Below are 17,843 nucleotides of genomic sequence, written 5' to 3'. Positions count from 1 at the left end.
TCTGCACACAGACTGTCATGAACAACCTCAATCCTGTGTGGAAAACCTTTAAAACGTCCCTGAACTCGCTCTGTAGTGGAGACCATGACCGAATACTGAAGTGTATGACTCTGACAACGTTTGATGAACTTGGGTCTCGATTGAAGAATGCGTTATTATGTGAATTTGACATAAAAGCTATGCTATAATTCAAAGTTTTATTAAACTTTCATTTGCATTTTGTTATGCAGAGCCTTCTCTTAAAAGTAGCTTATAAGAAAGCACTATACATTGTTTAAATTTGATTTGATTTTGTAGTGCTTATATAAAAAGCTTCACCTGCTTTTTACCTGTCAATTGTTCTTCTGGATTTTGACTAAGAAAGGCACTTTAGCACTTGCACAATGCAATTATGAGATCCATAAACGTGTTTCACAATTTTGAAAAGCCTGCTAAAAGTTTTAAAAGAATGACATATGATGACGTGTGTTCATAACCTAGCCATTGAGTATTTGTGACCCTGCCTTTGAAAATCCAGCTAAAGTCCTTTTTTGTGATTGACTGTTTTCTACATAAAATCATCCTACAACATTTTTTGAAAATATAACTTTAATATCTTTAATATTGACTGAGTAAGACCACGCCAAAGATTGAAATGATAGTGAAATGAATGGCTGAAGTACAACTTTGAAACTCCTAAACTCAAAATTTGATTTTGAAACTTTATCCTGGTTTTCTCAGATAGGTTCACATTTGGGCTTTTCTTGTTTATTCTGTGGAAGATAACAGAGATGTATTATTGTGATTAAGCTGTAGAGTTCAGTTAAAGCTGTGAATTATGCCATCTGTCTCTACACACTATGACATTTCTCCCCTTACTGTGATCAGTAGCTTGCAAAATTTGTGGTTGTTTCTTTCAATGATGTTTCTTTTTATTTATATTGCAATGTTTTGGTTTGCCAATATTTAATTCATGCTTTGGTACATTTTTACCCCTTTACACAGCACGTTAATTCAGAAAACTGCCATAAAATTGCCTTCTGTATGAACGCAAACATGTCCTGTAATTGTTTGTGGGATTGCTTCCCCAAAGGGGACTTAGTAACATTGCCGTAACATTTCCGGAGCACTGCCTGTGTGAACAAAAGACAGGAACAATGCCGTAAGATGTCTTACTGAGGACGCGTGTTGACGCAACAGCATAGTTGTCGTCAGCTCTTTGACTCGGGGGATTTAAATGATCAACAATCATAACGAAAAATGTCTGCAAACTGGAATGAAGCAGAGATTAGGGGGCTCCTCACTATCTGCTGAAGCGGACATCATTTGCCAGGTTAATGAAACAGTGTGATGCGCTGATTTAAAATTTATTTTGGTTTCTCAAAAGAAAAAGCAAATAATAAGCAAACTGTAAGAGCCAGTAAGATGCTAATTTTAAGCATCCTATCACTGTTTATAAGTTAAAGCAGGTTTAAATGCATGCAAGGTCAAAAAACACAGCAATTTTCTCAAAATATAAATTTAAAATCACACCATTTCTCAGAGATCCCCAAACGATTAGTGTGAAGCCGTTCAACGACTCAGTCTGCCTAAACCCCACCTTTCAATAGCCTACTCTGCTCTGATTGGTCAACTGACAGAGTCTCTGCACAGACCACAGATCAGTGGCACAGACTAACAACAGTGCAACATGTTTTGACCTAGAGCTAACATGATTTACTGAGAAGACATTATCAACATCAATATACATCATTCATCATTAATCCAACCAATAAAAACGACGACAGAAACTAACATTTTACACTCATTTAAGCAAGTATGTAAGCTAACCGAACCATATCAAAAATGTAAACACAAGTGCATGCGTTAGCCGCTTGCTAACTTGACTCTCTGACAGTATTTTAAAATATAATATAATATAATATATAAATCCAAGCTATAAAAATGACGACAAACACTAACATTTTACACTCATTTAAGCATTTATGTAACTTACAGGTTGTGGTTAGGAGACGCATGTTGTTCCAAATAAAGTGGGTCCTGAACCATATGGGTATCTTTTCTCCTTGAAAAAGTAAATTTAACCACTGATTCTTCATATCTTCATCCTTTAGTAGTGAAAACAACACAAACTGAAAACACAGCGTGATATGATGTTTACACACTAATTAGCTGTGGGCAGGTCATAGTTTACATTTCTCTCCAGGCTGTAGGCGGAGATTATTATGCAAAGTGTTTGTATTACGGGGATAAAGACATGCAGGAGATTCAATCCATATGACGACTCGTTTCAGCGATTCAGAGTCAACTCCCTACTTTAGAAGCAAATAACTTTATTAATCGTGCACTTTTTGGTTCAACTACTTTGCACATTGTTTACAATGATGGGCAGCTACATGACACACTGCAATACAGGTCATTTTCGATTTTGGATTTGTGTGGCTCTTTAAGGAAATAAAGTACATCGTATTACACACAATTACATTACGTCACATGGCTTTATGGGCGCTTTAGACTGTATAAAGTGAAAGTTGGATTAACTAAAAAAATTACTCTAATTGGTAACACCTAAAAAATTCAAATGAAAATTTCTCATGTTGAGTAAAAAATTTAAGTGGAAAAAAACTAAACCTTTTTAGGAGTTTTCAATTGAAAGTTCTTTCACTTAAAATCTTGCATTTAGAGTATTTATTTTACTAAAGAGCACCTATTTCATTGCTAAAAAACAACGTTATTTTGTGTATTTGTTATAATACAATGTGTTGATGTGGTTTAGGGTTCATAAAACACATTATTTTCCACAGTTTTTGTAGCTACAGATATACTGCTTTCCTCAAACACTCTGGTTTTGTACAAAGCTCATCGATCTGAAAAGCTCTGTGTCCCTGATTGGCCATCTAAACTGTACGTTGTGATTGGTCTAAACATCAGCCGGAAATGTGACGCTCCTTACCATGTTTGAAAGATTCGCTCACAATGCAATGCTAACAGGAGTTGACTTACAGGCTCTGAGTCCGAGCGGGAGGAATTTTGATAATGTTGGTATTGTCTACATCACCAATCTCAAGAAGTAAATGGGCGCCTACAATCCGTGTGTTTGTTGTAGTCTAAGAAAAGAGATTTACGTTGGAGACGATAACTGGCGTCATCGTTTACTTTAGGGTTTGTACCTTTTGCATATCATTAACATGTACTAATACACACTTATACACCAAAGGAATAAAAAAATGTGAATCAGACCATAGGTGCTACTTTAATACTTTAAGGGGTGGTTTCCCAGACAGGGATTAGACTAGTCCTAGACTAAAATAAATGAAAGAGCTGTTCAAACTATAAACAACTTGCACTGACATATCGTAAAATACATCAGTGCCCTTTGTTTTGCTTAAAAATGCACACAAGTAATGTTTTTGAAAGGCATATTTGTTAAAACTAGTTATATTTCCTAATTAATCTAAGGCCTAGTCCTGGTTTAAGCTAATCCCTGTACGGGAAACCACCCCTTAAGCCCGACTTATAGTCGTGCGTAACTTCTATGCCGTAGCTATCCGTAGCCGGTGCGTAGCTCTGCGTAGCCTAATGTGCACCTCGCAAAAAATTTAACAGCGCGTCAGTTCTACGCGGACCGCAAGCGCTGTGATTGGTCCACCAGAACCCCTCCCGTCAGGTAAAAAAAACTGCGTCATAGGTATTTCCGTTTGCGACGGTGAAAACAAAGATGAGCCAAGTTGAGGAGTGATTTCACTCAAACTGCAACAAAAGTCACTGTTTATTTACTTCGATCACTGCTGTTCTTCTCAAATCATACACAACAAGTTATTGTTCCTTCTTTGTTTGTGGGTTAACTTGCTAAGCTTCTTCTTCTTTGACGGTCGTGCTGCTACTGTGGTTACACGCGTGGTTACTGCCTACCAGCGGTCTGCTTGTGTGTTTGCACGTCGTTGCGGACGACAACGCAAAAGTATAAATGAAAACCGACGCGGGACCTACGTCGTCCCTTAGTGTTACCAATTAAGTAATTTTTTTAAGTAGAGCCTATTTTCACTTTTTACAGTGTATGGGATGTGTGTGAATGCCCACAGATTCCAGAAAATCCCTGGCATGAACCAAAATGAAAGGATCCCCGGACATTTTTTGTGCCTTTTCCGTGTAAAAAAAGCCTTTTGGTTGTTTTAGGGTTAATCATTATTTTAAGGGTCTATGTTGTGAGTATTGATGTCTCTTTTGTTTTGAAGTTCATATCTCTGGTTAGATCAGACAGCTGGCAAACATTTTATCGGTCATATGGCAAAAATACATTATCTCAGGAGGACTAGACGCGCAGGTGTGTGTATGGGTCTGTGTTTGAGCATTTAATAAGAATCTAGCAGGGTACTCCCATGTGTTTTATTACCTCTGTTTATGGTCTCTGCCCTACTTTGGCTTCATTTATTTCTTTGCTTGATTTAATTGGAAAGGAATTAGTCAGGGTAGTTAAACGTGTTGTACCACACTAATTTCATTTTAATTTAAAGTTGTCAACTCGCCAAGTACATGTATGATTATTTTATTTCATTGTAGATTAAAAAGACTCCTGTTGAATTATTATAATGATGAAAAAATATACATTACTCTGCCTGCCATAATCGCTTGTAAAATAAATGAAATCATTATAATGGTGTTTGCTACAATGTCTTTTTATAATAAAGGTTAGGTAATAAATAAGTTAGGATCCGTTAAAGTATCCTGCATATATTTGACATACATTTAAAAAAAGGACTTATGTTTGAGATATGCTAGTAATAACGGTATGATTTCTGAGATAGTTTTAAATTTGTATTGGACATTAAGTGGCTACCCAACACAGTTGCAAATTTGTAAATTGTCAGTAGTGATCTGTGTCCATTGAACATTAGGATCCTCTGGCCCCCAACAAACATCACTTAAGGGACTGTGAGCCTCTGTGCATGCTCACAGTAAATCACCATACGCCTGTGTGTGTCCTCCCTTCTGCCCACTCACGACTGAACAGAGATCAGACCTCATTACAGTAGAACTCCTCAGCCTCATTTAGTGCCAGTCGTCCTCTGTACCATCTGGAGAATCACTCGCAGATGTAACCCAGCTCACAGCTGGAGCTTACCCTGTCCCCAGACCTTCATGAGTACATTACGCTGTTGCACTCAGGCAATTTCAATCAGACCACTAAACATGTTCTCATTTTAAGATCTCTGTCGAATGCTCTGATGGAGCCGCGCATAAAGATAATGGTTGTGATTGATTGGATCCTGCAGGAGTCCAACGTGTCTTATTATCACTCCAATAGGTCTTATTTGTTGTGAGCCTAAGACCTATTGAGAATTTTGATACTATTTTTAACAGTACCCTCAATTTATTTATATTTGGGGGAAATAAATAATAAAATGTATATTATTAATAATGAATTAAAGTTTGTTTTGGAACTGTATATAGTACTATACTCTTTGCAATTTGGTCAAATACAACAAAATGCCTTTAAAATCTTAAAAGTAAAGGTTGTAAACATTTTTGTTTCTCCAAATTACATTTTAAGTCCAAGGGTCCTATTCTAAGCGCATTGTCTAAGGCACACGGTCTAAACGGGCGTGTCCGATCCCACTTTTGCTAATTTAATGATGTGAAAAATGGTTTATAGGGTTGTTCATATTCTCGTAATAAGTAATGGGTGTGTTTTGGGTGTAACGTGCAATAAACCAATAAGAGTTTCAGCTCTCACCCTCTTTAAAAGCCTGGTACCATGCCCAATCGCTATTTAGAAAGCGGAATTGGTAAACTGACATACTAAGTGGAGGAAAAAGACCACCAGTTTAAGAATAATTTTTAAAAAATGTGGTGTTTTCATTTCTACTGAAATTGCAATTTTGGATTAAAACCTTTAAAGGCCATTTTCGTTCAGTCATGGAAGTTAAAAGCAGGCTTTTAATTGCTGTAAATGTATTGATATCCTACATAATCATTGTAATCTCATAAAATAATTTGCAAATATGCAAGAAAAGGTTTGTACTCTAAAAATAGTTAAGTGACACAAACAGGAGATTGCAAACGTGCGGAGAGCTGTTTCAGCACTCGGACAGCGCCATGTTTTTTTTTTTAAAGCATTACTTAAAAATGTTTCTCATCTCATCATATCCACAGGTACAGAGTCATCATATACAATAAATGGGGTAACACTTAAAAAACATTTAAAAATAAATGCATTTGTTTAAAGCAAAACATTTAATTATTTACCAGGCTACAGATGAAGCAGCTCTTTATGCCTTCTAAAGTTTTGTTATCGGTCCTCATTTATGTCCAAGAGACTCAATAATAATCTTTTACATTTAAATCCTTTGATTTTTCATATTTTAAATACGCTTATGTGCTGCTGTGCATCCATGTGATAAGCAAACGCCCGTTGTCGTCCCGTTTGTAGGCGCATATAACATGCTCATTAAATAACAAAAACAATATTGCACCATAGACTTTAGACCAGTGGCTGGTTGCATAAACATAGACGTGACATTAAGACTGCGTCTTAAGAATGATTCTGACTAACTAGCAATTAGTTAGGGCTAATCAGTCTTATTATTTGGATTTAAATTAGACCAATCTACCTTCCTATGTAACATACTTAAAACAGTTATGATCAGTCTTGAAGAAAAAAATTCATTACTAACTTTAAAGACTAGTCTTAAAGTTTTATGCAACCGGCCACAGGTTTAAGTTGGTCAATGGTGTAGTCTATTTTAGTTGCCTCAAAATAGCAACACACCAACAATGCGTCTGAACACACCTCGTTTTCAGACCAAAGCGCCATTGGGCGCAAATGCATTAGTTATTTAATCAATGTGGCGCTAAACGTGAAAATGATCATTACGCCTGGTTAAAACTAGCAAAAGACACTTGCGCCGCGCATTGCACTGCATTGCACCGGGTGTATGATAGGGTCCAAAATGTTTATAGTGTGTATGTAACATTGTATTTAACCAGGGCCCCTCTTTATTAAAAGACAGAAATACATCTTAAATGTTTAAAATTTTACCTCAGAAAAACAAGGCTACTAACACTAATGTGTGTAATTTATATAATATATAATATATAATATTATATATATTTTTTTTTCTCTGGGCCATTTTTGCCTTTATATCAAGAGACGACAGGAGGGCGGAGAGAGGGGTATGGGATCGGCAAAGAACCTCGAGCCAGGATTCGAACTTGGGTCGACGGAAGTGCGTCTGCACCATATGTCGGAGCACTGTCCACTACACTAAACCAGATTGTTTTATCTCATCAATTTTCTTTTTTGTGTGGGGGGCACAAAAGGTTGCCATGGAAAAGGTTGCAATGCCAAAAATTTTGAGAACCACTGGTTTAATGATTAATGTTTGGTGTATTATAATGGCTACGGTAATGAGCCTTTTAAATGGACACAGGTGTATGCCTGGAAACAGGGCACCCCGAAAACGTTTTGCACTTTTGAGCTTTTTGGCCCAATTTTCGTGTGAGGATCTCTTTTGTTTTTATGTCAAAGGTTCCTAAAAGGTTTCATAGCTTTTTATAGTCTGTATATCCTTTTACACCGAAAGGAGCTTTCTTGTGCAACAGAAAGTTTTTGTGGATGTTTAAGTTTTTATATGGAACATTTTTGGAATCTTTATTTACACACTAGGCAATAAAGTTGTTATTTTCTTATTTACAGTAATTTGTTGTTTAATTACAGTATGTATGTACACCTATGACCATGTAAGCAAAAAAATGATTTACACAACTGAATCCTGATTAAATGAAAAAAAAATCACACTGTGATCTGACCTTATAATTTCCAACAATATTATATAAGTCATTGTCCTGATTTAATTTGTAATGTCACTTTATGTTTAATGCATGGATGCACGGGGAACAGGCTGCTCCAGTTTTCGATTCTGTATGTTTAGGTTCCAGTAATTTCTGCCATTCAAAACTCTCTGAGGACCTTATGAAGGCAGTTAATGGCTGTGCTCTGTGCTGTGCAAACCCTTCGCATGTATTTTATTTCTGGTTTAGAGAAATGCCTGCCAATTAGTATTTAAATAAGAGGCTGTTGAATAAACAAGCATTCGGATCTTGCAGGGATAGAGTATAAATAAAATGCGCAAATTTGGCTATAGCTATGAAATGCAACCACTTTCAAAATGATTTTACTTTTGTTATGTAATGTATTTTACAGTGAACCTCAATGAAATTCAATGACATATGATTTTATTTCAAGAATTAATTGGATGGTGAATACAGTACAGTTTTTTTCCAATACATGAATGAACCCAAGCCTAACTTTTTTTTTTTTTTAATGCTTAAATAGCTATTTGACTTGTGGTTAACACTGTTCAATAGCCTCAAAAACCTCAGATGAGTTTCAGAAATGAGTAGCAAGATATTATGCATTAAATTTTCTTTGAAATTTCAAACTTCATTTTTTTCTAAAAACATACACTGATGAATAATTGACAATAACACCAGTAATGTGCATTAATAAAGTAAATAGATTCCGAAATGATGTTTGCCTTTGTTCATTTTCTACACCCTTCCTCCAGTGTACAGTCTGGGACTGGGATTCGAATGGAAAGCATGATTTCATAGGAGAATTTGAGGCTACCTTCAAAGAAATGCGGTCAGCGATGGATGGACGACAGGTATTTAACATGTCTCATGAAAAATGCATCAATTCATCAACACGCTCTTATATCCGTCTCACACAGTCACCTATAGAAGCTGAACCACAATCCAGGCAGGGTTTAACATTTAATTGGCTTTCAGAGCCCCTTAAGGTATTCAGATCTGGATAAGTTCAGGATAAGTAGAAACTACACTCTAAAATATGCTGGGTTATTTTTAACCTATTGGGTTAAAAAGGGAAGAACCCAGCTGGTGTGTTAAATTAACCCAGAAAATGTTTATATTTGAACAATGGGTTACACCAACAAAACCTTTTTGGATAAAACAACCCAGCATACGTTAAATTATAACCCAACGGGTTGGGTTCATCCCTTTTTGACCCAACAATGGGTTGAAAATAACCCAGCATTTTTTAGATTGTAGAGACATCAGTTAAAGCATGGGTCTTCAACAGTGGGTCCGGAGACTCTTAAGGGGGTCGCAAACCGGACGAGAAGCAGCGCATTGCATCTAGGACAGGGTTTCCCAAATCTTACTCTGGAGGGCCGGAGCACTACAGAGTTTAGGTCCAACCCTGATCAAACTTACCCACCTGTGATTTTCTAGTGATCATGAAGACCTTGATTAGCTTGCTTAGGTGTGTTTGATCAGGGTTGCAGTGCTCCGGCCCTCCAGGGTAAGATTTGGGGAACCCTGGTCTAGGAAAACTCTGAGGTATCGTACACCGGAAGTGCACAATAAATAGCGCAAACTTAGTCAGATAGTGTCTACTTCAAAATGGCAAAAATACTTTAGCAGCCAATGTTAAATGCTAACGATTTGGGACAAATATCATGTTATTTAATGTTAAACTATGTGAGTGGCAATTTGTGATGCAACAGGGATTTGAGCAGTGTCCAGATTTATAGTGGACAGCCGCCGCCAGGCGCCGCCGGGGTGCGTACATTCATAGAAAATAATGGGTCTCATTCACTAATAATTGCTTACGTTTTGCGTATTTTTATGCACACTTGAACTTCTCACAAAAACTTTCCCTCTAATTCACAACATGTGCGTACGCACATGAGTTTGTTCTTATAGTTGTTCTTACGTTAGTGAATTTGGAGTGTTTTACATGAGCGGCCTCGTGCACGAGGTTGGTAATTTGCATAAAACAGCCCAATCCGGCTTCATAAGGGCTTTTCGCAGCACAGCGCTGGCCCACAGAAAACTTTAGAGCAGTTTGTCATAGAAGCAAAAGAGCTCGAAAAGAAATCTATAATCATATTTATTATTGGTTCCGTTTTGCTTTGCATTTTTTATTTGAGAGGTTTTGCTGTCGCTGGAGGAAGCCAGTGATGTCCACCAACCGGAGTAATGTAAAAGAAGTATTGGATGCTTCAACAAATATGACATTTAATTAATATGACAGAACTGCACATCTGTATCTAAAATAGGGATGCACGATATATCGGCCTACATATCGTTATCGGCCGATAACTGCTTATTTTTAATATTATCGGTTATCGGTCTGATAGCAAAATTTGGCCGATAATTAAAAGCCGATAAATTATGGATTCTTTTGGTTTGTTGAACCACTTCACTTGCTCATTGCTGGCCATGTGGAGTTTTGATTGGTGCTTTCTGTGACACAGCATGAAGATGACACATGTTGCGGGCTTAAGAAGAGTATGCTAGTCTAGCGCAAAGACAAGATGTCCGCAGTCTGGGAGTTTTTCATTGTGAAATTAATATGAATATTTATCGGCCTATAGATATCGATAATCGGCCCCCAAATATAAAGAGTTATCGGTTATCGGTATCAGCCAAAATTTCCATATCGGTGCATCCCTAATCTAAAATAAAACAGACAGGAGATCAAGTGATTGACATTTGGACTTCTCATTAAATTTACATGGCGTTTACATTAAGCATTAAGCAGACTTTCAAATAGAGATTTAAAAAGTGAGGAAGGAAAGCGTGAAGATTTGTCATAACGTCCATCTTCTTTTTTGTGTTTAGAAAAAATAAGTAGGCCTTAATAATGTATAATATAATGTATATAATATTAATATAGATCATGTATAATAATTTATAATACAGAAAATATTACAATATAAAATATAATTTAATGTAAATTTTATATATCAATATTATTATAAACCTAAATTATAGCCTAGTATTTGATTATAGTGTACATAATTATTGCGTACGAGTGGTTTTAGGTTTTCTTACATTTTTGCGTACATTTAGAAGACATTTTGATACAAAAGTTTTTGTTGAATCACGATTTGTTAGTGAAAACATCCGTATGCACATCTCATGCACAAATTTGTGCGTACGCATGCTAAGTGAATGAGACACAATGTGTTTCGTTTGTACATTCATGGCGGGACGCGGCACTGCGCTTCTTGTCCGGTGTGGGACCCCCTTTAGTTTTCAAATATTTCCAATAAAAGTGCCGCAATATTTAAAAATGGCAGCAGCTTGCCTGCCCTGAGCGCCGGCCCTATGCGTTTTGCTGCGCTTACCACTGAGCGCCCAGAGTAAAAAAAAAAAACTTCAACTTTAGGTAAAACGCTCAGCTTGTCACTTTTGGAGGAGGAGTAGTCACAGTGGAGGAGTAGTGGGACAAATATTACAAGAACCAACCAGCGCATCATTCAACGACTAATAAACAAAGCATTAGTATCATAGCAATCAAAGCTCTTACTGTAGCTGAAATAATGCTAGCAAACGCCCACAGTCAGCGACCGCCTGGCGTTTTAGAAGCTAGCGTTTAAACGCTTTGGAGTACACGCCCTCTTAGGGGTCTGTGATGGTATTACTGGTGGTCCTACAAATATTGTTTAAATGCAAAATAATTTTTTTTTGTAATGAAATTATCACAGACAGCAGACGACTCTGGGCCGGATCCGCTCCGGATCTGTGCCGAAGTCAACAGCTCTGGCGCTGATCCGGTGCCGATCCGGCCCAAAGTCGTCTGCTGTCTGGGCATCAAACAAACATACGTTAATAGGTTAGGTTTGTAAAAAAAAAAACGGGTCCATTCTCCTTCTGTCTATCCAATTAGCGGTCCTAAAAAAGGTTGAAGACCTCTAAATTAACGTGCAAAAAAGTTGCCGAAATTAAACAGATTTTGATATGGGTCATAGTCAGTTTATTTTTATGGTTCTGCCGACTGGAAGAATTACCCACCCATATGCCTGATCATCTACAAGGATATTATTTTGGTATGAAAAAGATTTGCTCTCTCTCTCTCTCTCTCTCTCTCTCTCTCTCACGCGCTCTCTTTCTCTCTCCAAGTCTTGCCTCTCAAAGTGGCCATTAAGTCTGTATTTACAATTTAATTTGCTGTTATTGCCCTTCATGCCCGCTGTATTTTTTATGTATATACAAACGGAATAATTGACATTTTTAAGGATAAAAATTGAAAATGAAAAGTGCCTTTACTTATAATTGATAATTAGCATGTTGTTCTGTGTTAGAGGTCAAATGATTTTCTTCAAAAACGCATTATTTGTACTGTAAGTTCAAATGATAATTGCTTTAATTGCATCCTTACTTAAACGAGTTTTCAATGTGCACTCCATTAAAGTGTCCGTAAAGTACTTCCTATTCTAAAGAGCGCAGCCGGTGATTGACCGTTTTATTACCTCTAGAAACTCCATTAGAAAGTATCTCTTTCTGGTTTTGAAAACAATAAACCATTGTCTTTTTAGCCGTCAGTTAATTGTATTCTGCTAAAAAGCTGCAGCTGGATGACATCTCGGGATTGTGAAGTCCTGAATGCTCCAAGCTGATATCTCAAATCCACAGGCAACACCAGCAGACTATGCTAATTATTTTAGAATATCCCTTCCAGACTCGAAGCCATCAGTTCTCATTATTATGACTGAAAATGTTGATTGCGAGTCTATTGTTCGCTCAAGCACTTCCCTGCTCCAATGGGATGCGATTACGTGTCGTCTCAGTCATTCTAATGAAGCTATAGTATTGCATTGTTTAAAGTGTCTCGGTTTCCCCCTCCCACCAGCACTGATGTAAAGCTAATGGTTATGTTTTCTTAAACAACGACAGGTCCAGTGGGAATGCATAAACCCTAAATATAAGGTCAAGAAGAAGAACTACAAGAATTCTGGGATTGTCATTTTAAATCAATGCAAGGTAAAATGAATCTCTGTAAACGATATCTGGTCCTTTCAGAAAGTCAGAAAGTGTCTGTTGATGGATAAAGTAGATGACAAGTTTACACAGCTAGATGCCTTTTCACTCGGCTAAAGTGGCGCTGTAAATGGCCAATGAATTTGATCGCTGTTGACATGAATTAGAGGTTATGAGAAAAGATAACAGCATGAATTTACACTCGAATGCTTTCCTGATAATCTGCCCTTTTATATTCACAGATAATTAAGATGCATTCTTTTCTGGACTACATTATGGGTGGTTGCCAAATACAGTTTACAGTAAGTCCAAACAGACGCAGATCAACCTTAGAGTGAGATAAACCCAAAGCACGATTTAATCTTAAAACTGATTTGTTAACTAGTCATGCACACATTGCACAGATTAGTTGATGTTGATGGTAGTTTTGCATATCCCTAGTGTTTATACTAGTAAAAAAATTGTTTGTTTGCATTTGGGTTGCCTGATAAGCAAGCTGCCAGTTTTACTTAATGAATGATGGTTATTGTTATTCAGAGCACTTTTAATTTATTACCCATTACCATGTCTACACTAATGGGAACAGGAAAAATAAAGTGTCATTCTAAATTTGTTTGCCTGCAGATGTTAAGTAATAAATGAATCACCTGCAGCCCACAGCAGTTATTTTCACATGGCACATTGTGTGCACTGTAGTTATTATCTGTCGTGGTTAGTTGTTTTTAAAAAATTGCATTTTGTTAGCACATTTGTTGTTATCTGTTGTGGTTAGTTGTTTCTGTATTATTTTGTTTCTATTAATTATTTTATAGTGTACATAGGCACACATTTTAGGAATTTATATAATACGCAGTTAAAATAATTTGGAGATATTTCTTGAGAAAGCGGCATGATATCAGATATTTTTTGAAAACTTAAAGGATGAAAATGAAATTAAATGAAAATGTACTTATTATTTACTCAGCTTTATGTTGTTCTAAAATCCAATTTATATTTCTGCGTCGATTGTATGTCGTAGCCTACGCATACTGTAGATGGGAACCCTAGGCCCTAGCCTATCCATAGATGGGAACCCTAGGCTGTAGCCTACGCATACTGTAGATGGGAACCCTAGGCCCTAGCCTATCCATAGATGGGAACCCTAGGCTGTAGCCTACGCATACTGTAGATGGGAACCCTAGGCCCTAGCCTATCCATAGATGGGAACCCTAGGCTGTAGCCTATGCATAGTGTAGAGGGGAACCCTACACTCTTAGAAAGGATGTGTCTTTTTGTGTTAAGCTTTTAACATATTATATGTTAATTTGACACATTATGTGTAATTTTGGGATGATTCTGTGTTAAAATTAAACACAAATTGTGTTAAAAGTAACACAAAATGTGTTGTTTCAATAATCACAGAGATGGGTGGATTCTGGGACAATGCATTTAGTGTGTTGTCCCAGAATCAACACCAATGTGTTGTTTTTAACACATCCGTTCTAAGAGTGTAGGCCATAGCCTGTGCATAGATGGGAACCCTAGGTCGTAGCCTACGTTGTAGACTGATGCGCTTCGAAAATGTATCAATGCGTCAGTTCTACGCAGACCGCAAGCGCTGCGATTGGTCTGATAGAACTCCTCCCATTAGGTAATAAAAAATCTGCACAGCATTTACTCATAAGCTTTTCCGCATGCGACGGTAAAAACAAAGATGGACCAAGTTGAGGAGGTATATTTAACAACTCAAGCTGAAACAAAAGTTGCTGTCTATATCAGGGCTGAACCACAGTTGATAGTACCCATTGACTTTATTTGTTTTTCCTACTGTGGGAACTGTCAACTGTGTCCTTACCATCATTTATCAAAAATCGTCTTTTGTGTTGATCGGAAGAAAAAACTAAACGCAGGTTAGAACATGAGGGTGAGTTTTCATTTTTGGGTAAATTGTTACCTTAAAAGTAATAATTCACCACAAAAAGATTCTTATAATTTACTCACCCTCATGCAATCCCAGATGTATATGACTTATTTTCTTCAGGTGAACAGAAATCATTTTATATTAAAATGGTGTGCTCAAAAGCACATACATCCATAATTAAAGCTGGTTAATACATATCTTCTGAAGCCAAACAATACATTTGTGTGAGAAAATGATGAATATTTTGAACTTTTTAAAGGATTAATCCATTTTCTTTAAAAAGAAAATCCAGATAATTTACTCACCACCATGTCATCCAAAATGTTGATGTCTTTCTTTGTTCAGCCAAGAAGAAATTATGTTTTTTGAGGAAAACATTCCTGGATTTTTCTCATTTTAATGGACTTTAATGGACCCCAACACTTAACAGTTATAATGCAGTTTAAAATTGCGATTTTAAAAGACTTTAAATGATCTCAAACTAGGCATAAGGGTCTTATCTAGCGAAACGATTTTCATTTTTGTCCAGAAAAATAAAAAACATGCACTTTTAAACCACAACTTCTCATCTACCTCCGGTCTTGTGACGCACCAGCGCGACCTCACGTAATATGTTATCACATCAAGAGGTCACTGACGACGTAGCCGAAACTACGCCCCAGTGTTTACAAGTGTAGAGAAAGAAGACCGTTCCGACGTTGATGTACGTCAAATGATACTAATTAATGTCTTTGTTTCAGTTTATTGTTTAAAATGGTCCGCAAATGTGCGTTTCATATATGTAACACGTGACCTTTCGACGTCATTATGTCAATTACGTGAGGTCGCACTGGCGCGTCACAGGACCGGAGGAAGAGGAGAAGTTGTGGTTTAAAAGTGCATATTTTTATTTATTTTTTTGCCAAAAATGACCATCGTTTTGCTAGCTAAGACCCTCGTTTGGGATCGTTTATAGTCCTTTGAAACTGCAATTTTAAACTGCTAAGTGTTGGGGTCCATTAAAGTCCATTAAAATGAGAAAAATCCTGTTTTGGATGACATGGTGGTGAGTAAATTATCTGGATTTTTTTTTTAAATGGACTAATCCTTTAAGCGAAACAGAACCAAAATGGCAGCATATGTGCCCTAAATTCAATGTCAATAACTATAATCATTTCTAATCTTATTAGTTCTTGTGTGTCTCAACACTATAGTCATATGATATTTCATTACGAGACATTGATGTGTGTCTTCGCTAGATTTTTTTTGAAAGGAAGTCATATCTGTTATGGCATGAGGGTGAGTTAATTATGTCAATATTCATTTTTGAAATAAACTATTGCTTTAATAAATAACAAAACAAATTGCTGGTGCTAATGGCACAGATTACCATTTATGCATTTTGCAGACCTCTTTATCCTAAGCAAATTACATTGCATTAAAGCTATACATTTTATCAGTAAGTGTGTTCCCTGGAATCAAACCCAACTAACTCACTGCTATTTCAACTAAGCTATACAGCAGACTTCCACTAACTATCAGTTCCAGTGATGAATCACAATACAGTTTAATGAATGCTTACAGTTACGATGTACAGTTAGTGAATGTTTATGCGTTAAATTACATACCACGCCAGTTATGTTTTCTATACATAGTCCCATGCCTGCTTAAAGTGATGCGTTTTACCCTTCTGTCATCCAGTAATCATTAGTAATGGATGCTCTGTGGATAAACCCCACATGCTGCTCGCATACATTTTGAGTAATTAGCGTCAAAGCTCTTTGATTGCCGCTTGTCTTTTCAGGTAGCTATCGATTTCACAGCGTCTAATGGGGATCCGAAGAACAGTTGTTCGTTACACTACATTCACCCCTACCAGCCGAACGAATATCTGAAAGCTTTAGTCGCAGTTGGGGAGATTTGCCAAGACTATGACAGGTAAGCAAAATCAAGTTCTCGATTTGGTAATGTGTGTTAACACATACAAGTGATAAGATGTTGTCTCTTTATGAGTGTAGCATATGAAAACCTCATAAAATACACAAACACACCAACAAATGTTGTTTTAGAGTCTAAACCAACTATTTTACTTGTTAAGGGTTTGCAGCCTCTCAGCATGGACTGCAGCAGGAATACATTATGCAAATGCCATTATAAGATTGTTATTTTGCTGTTTGCCGCCTTTATTTATGGCTGCTATTTTTATTTATGTCATCACTGTTGGTTTAATGTTATGTGGCGATGTTTACACTACATATAATTGTCATCATTATTTATGTTTCTGGGCACTAGTGTTGAGGTCTCTAGTGTTGCATTTCTACACTGTGTTTGTTATATCACAAGATCTTTGCTTTGCATTGTAAAAGACTGCAGACTTCACTTTGTATTAAGAGTCATATAAAACTGCATACATACATTTACATACATTTATGCATTTGGCAGACGGTTTTATTCAAAGCGACTTATAGTGCATTTAAGGTTTTAAGGCATTTTTATCATTATGTGTGTTCACTGCGAACACAATACCAATGCACTACCATTTAAGCTATAGAAACACATAAAACTGTGTTTAATAATAAAACTATGCATTTTTCCCCCATTTTTTTGCTAAGTAACAAAAAAGAGCAGCTAAAAAAAGAGCCGCTAATTCAAAATATGTGTTCGGAGTTTCATGTGTGTTGCTCGTGTTTTCAAAATATGTGTTTATTGGGTCATGTGCATCATGTGTTTTGTCAAAATAAGTGCCTGCTGCACATGCGTCAAAACCGTTTATGATAAAAGAGACGCTCATGATCGCAAAATACATACAAGACTCTGATTACGCATGAGATTATGCGAGTATCTGGCAAACGCGAGCGTCTTTTTTTATCATAAACCCTTTAGACGCGTCTGCAGCAGGCACTTATTTTGACAAAACACGTGATGCACATAGGATCACTCAACGTGCAGAACACATATTTTGAAATGACGACCCACACACATGACGGGCTACATACATGTTGTGACGAACTTCGCATCGTGCACCCTCGAAAAAAGAAGTCATCGGCCGCCACTGCTAATTAATTGTATTACATGTATTGGCTGAAAGATTTCAAATAGGCTGAACATTTTACTCAGCTGTGGTTGAATGAACTTTAAAGTTTTTTCAACAACTAGTTTTTTAAACAATGAATTCGTTTTTGGCACCAATATA

At 36.8% G+C, this 17,843-nt stretch overlaps 1 protein-coding gene across 1 annotated transcript in view; it reads left to right on the top strand.

Moving 5' to 3' along the window:
• cpne4a (copine IVa) overlaps positions 1–17,843 on the top strand; it is a 75,989-nt gene that overhangs the window by 42,272 nt on the left and 15,874 nt on the right. Inside the window, exons 7-11 of the mRNA XM_073872394.1 lie at positions 12–105; positions 8,551–8,645; positions 12,688–12,774; positions 13,014–13,073; positions 16,455–16,588. Of these exons, the coding sequence (XP_073728495.1) occupies positions 12–105; positions 8,551–8,645; positions 12,688–12,774; positions 13,014–13,073; positions 16,455–16,588 (470 nt within the window). The remainder of the gene's footprint in view (positions 1–11; positions 106–8,550; positions 8,646–12,687; positions 12,775–13,013; positions 13,074–16,454; positions 16,589–17,843) is intronic.

This window comes from Misgurnus anguillicaudatus, chromosome 10 (assembly GCF_027580225.2).
Source record: "Misgurnus anguillicaudatus chromosome 10, ASM2758022v2, whole genome shotgun sequence".
In the NCBI taxonomy this organism is placed as follows: domain Eukaryota; kingdom Metazoa; phylum Chordata; class Actinopteri; order Cypriniformes; family Cobitidae; genus Misgurnus; species Misgurnus anguillicaudatus.
The sequence above is the reverse complement of the archived record's forward strand: the minus strand, read 5'-3'. Positions and strand labels throughout refer to the sequence as shown.